The following is a 5,599-nucleotide window of genomic DNA, read 5'->3' on the forward strand; positions in this document are numbered from 1 at the left end:
TGAATTAACAAAATTGTACAAGATGCTACATGAGGTAGAAAAGGAAGCCCAATCTGAAGCAGCAGCAAAAGGTATTGCTCCCACAGAAGTAACAATGGCAATTAAATACAATCGTAACAGTGATCCCAGTAGATATAATTCTCCCCGTGTAACCAAGATTGCTGTCATATTCAGAAACAAAGATGGAGAACCTCCTTTTGAAAGGGACTTGCTCATTCATTGTAAACCAGATCCCAATAATCCAAATGCCACTAAAATGAAACAAATCAATATCCTGTTTCCTACATTAGATGCAATGACATATCCTATTCTTTTTCCACATGGTGAAAAAGGCTGGGGAACAGATATTGCATTAAGACTCAGAGACAACAGTGTAATCGACAATAATACTAGACAAAATGTAAGGACACGAGTCACACAAATGCATTATTATAGATTTCATCTCTCTGTGTGGGACACGTTCAATCCTATTTTAAATGCAGGAAAATTAACTCAACAGTTTATCGTGGATTCATATTAAAAAATGGAGGCCAATCAGATAAATTTCATCAAAGCAAATCAATCTAAGTTGAGCATTGAAAAATATAGTGATTTGATGGATTATCTCAAATCTAGATCCGAAAATGACAATGTGCTGTTTTATCAATGGTAAAATGATAATACTTCCATCATCTTCTGAGGGTAGTCCCAGAAATATGCAGCAGCGATATCAGGATGCTATGGCAATTGTAACAAAGTATGGCAAGCCCGATTTATTCATAATCATGGCATGCAACCCCAAATGGGCAGTTATTGCAAACAATTTACAACACTGGCAAAATGTTGAAAACAGACCTGACTTGGTAGCCAGCGTTTTTAATATTAAGCTGAATGCTCTTTTAAATGATATTGCAAATTCCATTTATTTGGCAAAGTAATAGCTAAAATTCATATCATTGAATTTCAGAAACGCAGATTGCCTCACGCTCACATATTATTGATATTTGATAGTGAGTCCAAATTACGTTCCTCTAATTCCCTTTCAATGTGCACAAATTTCGTGCACTGGGCTACTAGTTTGTCAATAAAAGGAAATGAAATACTGATATGACCTACAACATAGATGATCTTTTGAAACACCATGCAAAGTGAAAGAAGCCAGTCACATATTATCTCATTCCATTTATATGAAAAATCCAAAATAGGAAAATCTATGACAGAAAGTAGATTAGTGGTTGCTCAGGGCTGGGGATATGGAGGGAGTGGAGAGTGACAGCTAAGGGATATGTGGTTTTCTTTGTGGGGTAATGAGGATGTTTTCTAATTGATTGCGGTGATGAATGTACACATCTGTGAATACATGAAAAGCCATTGAGTGGGTCAATTGTGTGCTATGTGAGTTATATCTTAATATACTGTAAATAAAATCTCTTTTAAAAACTGCGTTAATTTTAACCAAATGGACTATATCCCTTGATTGATAATACACCAGTTGTCTGGAAGATAGCTAGATCATAGTTGACTCATTACAGTTGTCCATTTTTTGACACTTCACTTTCTGCATGATGAATAGACATATTATAATTCCATTTCTATTTCTGTTTTCAAAATATAAGGAAGATGTTTTGCTTATTGTAAAACTTTCATTGCCGGGAGTCATATAATTGAACTTCAACTTGTAGAGATTTTTTAAAAAATTAAATAAAAATTCTAGAATTTATCAAAGAATAATTTGTTTAGCTTATTTTTTCAAGGTTACATCATATGAAGAAATCATTGAATGTGCTGACCAACGGCTCAAGATATCCCACTTCCAGATTGCACAGTAAGTTGAAAAAGCTTGACTTTTAATTTTGTAAACATTTACTGATATTTTATTTTGCTCTCTGGCTTGCTAAATTTATTTTTCCTTAGACTCTTAGAGAGAAGAAAAATGTATAATTTTATAAATTAAGATCACTTTTCAATAATTTAATCTTTGAATGTGTGGACTACTTGAATCACCAGATTTTCATCTTCCTTTCAGAGTTCACTTTGATTTGGGGGAAGGGAGTGAAGAGGGGTGGGTGAAGAAATTAGTGAGAAACATCCAAAATTTTTGGAGGATATTGTGATGGCATTCAAATAAAATAACCATGAAATCTTAGGATCTATTCACAAAAAGTTTTTGAATGTACACCAAATGAGACATACATACATATACCACATACCAAATAAACTTTCTCATTAGAAGGAGATTTAGCTTAATACACCCTGAATTGGTGGTGTATGTTTTTTATAATATACTAGAGGCCCGGTGCACAAAAATTTGTGCACTCGGGGGGGAAGGGGGGGGTCCCTCAGCCCGGCCTGTGCCCTCTTGCAGTCTGGGACCCCTCAGGAGATAACGACCTGCTGGCTTAGGCCTGCTCCCGGGTGGCAGAGGGCAGGCCCAATCCCTAGGTGCAGCCCCTGGTCGGGCTCAGAGCAGGGCTGATTGGGGAGTTGGGGCGCTGCCCCCTGTCATGCACAGAGCAGGGCAGATCGGGAGGTTGCGATGCCACCCTCAGTCACGCTCAGGGTAGGGCTGATTGGGGGGTTGGGGCACCGCCCCCTATCACACTCAAGGCAGGGTCGATGGGGAGGTTGAGGGGCCACCCCCTGTGATGCACAGAGCAGGGCCAATCAGGGGGTTGGGGCACTGCCCCCTGTCACACACAGAGCAGGGCCCATCAGGGGGGTTGGGGCTCCGTACCCTGTCACGCACAGAGCAGGGCCAATCAGGGGGTTGGGGAGCTCCCCCCTGTCATGCACAGAGCAGGGCGGATTGGGAGGTTGCGATGCCACCCTCAGTCACGCTCAGGGTAGGGCTGATTGGGGGGTTGGGGCACCGCCCCCTATCACACTCAAGGCAGGGTCGATGGGGAGGTTGAGGGGCCACCCCCTGTGATGCACAGAGCAGGGCCAATCAGGGGGTTGGGGAGCTCCCCCCTGTCATGCACAGAGCAGGGCGGATTGGGAGGTTGCGATGCCACCCTCAGTCACGCTCAGGGTAGGGCTGATTGGGGGGTTGGGGCACCGCCCCCTATCACACTCAAGGCAGGGTCGATGGGGAGGTTGAGGGGCCACCCCCTGTGATGCACAGAGCAGGGCCAATCAGGGGGTTGGGGAGCTCCCCCCTATCAGGCACAGAGCAGGGCTGATCAGGGGGTTGGGGTGCCTTCCCCTGTCACGAACAGAGCAGGGCGGATAGGGAGGTTGTGGCCCCGCCCCCTGTCACACACAGAGCTGCAGGGCGATCAGGGGGTTTGGGCGCTGCCCCCTGTCACGCTGATCCAGTGCCAGGAGGCCTCGCGGCTCCGCTGATCCCAGTGCTGGGAGGCATATTACCCTTTTACTATATAGGATAGAGGCCTGGGGGCCGGCTGGTTTGCCCTGAAGGGTGTCCTGGATCAGGGTGGGGGTCCCCACTGGGGTGCCTGGCCAGTCTGGGTGAGGGGCTGAGGGCTGCTTTCAGGCTGGCAATTGACTGAAGCTCCCAACCGCTCCTTGTTTTCTTTTTTTTATTCTGGGCCAGCTTTAGCTCTGGCTCTAGCTCTGAGGCTTCCGCTGCTATAATCGAAACAATGTATAACTCTAGCTCTGAGATCCCGGCTGGCTGAAAGCTGATTTCTGGGGTTTTGTTTAGCTACTACATTTGCAACATAGTACATAGTTTCTTAGAGTTGTAGCTCAGAGGCCGTCAAGTCAGGCGGGGGTTGGAGTCCGCAGTCACTGCAGCAAGCAAACCTCATGTTCGCTTCCAGCTGCCTGGCTGCCGGCCGCCATCTTGGCTGACAGTTAATTTGCATAAGGATATGCTGATTAGCCAATGGGAAGGGTAGCTCGTACGCCAATTACCATGTTTCTCTTTTATTAGTGTAGATTTTTATTGATTTCAGAGAGGAAGGGAGAGGGAGAGAGAGGTAGAAACATCAATGATGAGAATCATTGATTGGCTGCCTCCTGCATGCCCCACACTGGGGATCAAGCCTGCAACCCAGGCATGTGCCCTGACTGGGAATCAAACCTGAACCTCCTGATTCATAGATCGACTCTCAACCACTGAGCCATGCTGGCCAGGCCTGAATTGTTGTTTTTAAATTCTGCAAAGTTTTTCCACTTACTTATTACCCTCATTTCTCATATGTTTTTCCTCAATCCTTCCTTTGATTTCATCTATACTGTGCTGGTTATCTCTAGAGCTTAAGCATCCCCGTGCCCTGGCTGGTTTTGCTCAATGGTTAGAGTGTCACCCACGAACTGAAGGGTTGTGGGTTCGATTCCTAGCCCCAGTCCAGGCACATGCAGGAGGCAACCAGTCGATGTGTCTCTCTCACATTGATGTGTTTTTTTAAAAAAAATTAAATCTTTATTGTTGAAAGTAATATATATGTCCCCTTTTTCTGCCCATTGACCCCTTCTAACTTGCCCCTGTGCCCCCCCTCCCCACTCTTCACCACCCTATTGTCTGTGTCCATCAGTAATGCCTACTAGTACATGCATATAAGACCTTTGTTTAATCTCTTCCCACCCTTCCCCCTCTTCCCTCTGAGACTGTTAGTCTTTCCGTGCCTTTGATTCTATTTTATTCATCAGTTTGTTTTGTTCATTATATTTCTTGTTCGTTTATTTTTAAATTTGGTTGTTGATACGTATTGCCATTTTATTCAGATTTTTTATCTTTTCTTCTTCCTCTTCTTAAAGAATACCCTTCAATATTTCATGTAGTACTAGTTTGGTGGTGATGAACTCCTTTAGCTTTTTCTTGTCTGTGAAGCTCTTTATCTGACCTTCAATTCTAAATGATAGCTTTGCTGGGTAGAGTAATCTTGTTGTAGGTCCTTACTATTCATCACTTTATGAATATTTCTTGCCACGCCCTTCTGGCCGCAAAGTTTCTGTTAACAAATCAGCTGACAGTCTTATGAGTGCTCCCGTGTAGGTACCTAACTGCTCTTCTCTTACTGCTTTTAAGATTCTTTCTTTGTCTTTAACCTTTGGCATTTTAATTATGATGTATCTTGGTGTGGGCCTCTTTGGATTCCTCTTGTTTGGGACTCTGTACTTCCTGGACTTGTAAGTCTATTTCTTTCACCAGGTTAGGGAAGTTTTCAGTCATTTTTTCAAATAGTTTTTCAATTTATTGCTTGCTCTTTCTTCTCCTTCTGGCACCCCCATAATGCAGATGTTGATACACTTAAAGTTTTCCTAGAGGCTCCTTACACTATCTTCATATTTTTGGAATCTTTTTTCTCTTGCTCTTCTGATTGGATGTTTTTTGCTTCCTCATTTCAAATCGTTGATTCAGTTCTCAGAACCCTCTATTCTACTGTTGAATCTATAAATTATTTCAGTTAGTGTATGTTTAATTTCTGACTTTTTATTTTTATTTTTTATGCTCACCTGAGGATATTTTTCCATTGATTTTGAGAGAGAGTGGAAGAGAGAGGGGAAGACAGAGAGAAACATCAATGTGAGAGAAACACATTGATAGGCTGCCTCCTGCACATGCCCTGACCAGGGCCCGGGTCGGGGAGGAGCCTGCAACCGAGGTACATGCCCTTGACCAGAATCAAACCTGCGGCCCTTTGGTCCACAG

At 43.7% G+C, this 5,599-nt stretch overlaps 1 protein-coding gene across 1 annotated transcript in view; it reads left to right on the forward strand.

Moving 5' to 3' along the window:
- Nucleotides 1-5,599, forward strand: part of CAGE1 (cancer antigen 1) — a 74,957-nt gene that overhangs the window by 58,619 nt on the left and 10,739 nt on the right. The window contains exon 11 of the mRNA XM_014548272.1: nucleotides 1,734-1,804. Within this exon, the coding sequence (XP_014403758.1) occupies nucleotides 1,734-1,804 (71 nt within the window). The remainder of the gene's footprint in view (nucleotides 1-1,733; nucleotides 1,805-5,599) is intronic.

This window comes from Myotis brandtii, unplaced genomic scaffold, assembly GCF_000412655.1.
Source record: "Myotis brandtii unplaced genomic scaffold, ASM41265v1 scaffold1144, whole genome shotgun sequence".
NCBI classification, from domain to species: Eukaryota; Metazoa; Chordata; class Mammalia; order Chiroptera; family Vespertilionidae; genus Myotis; species Myotis brandtii.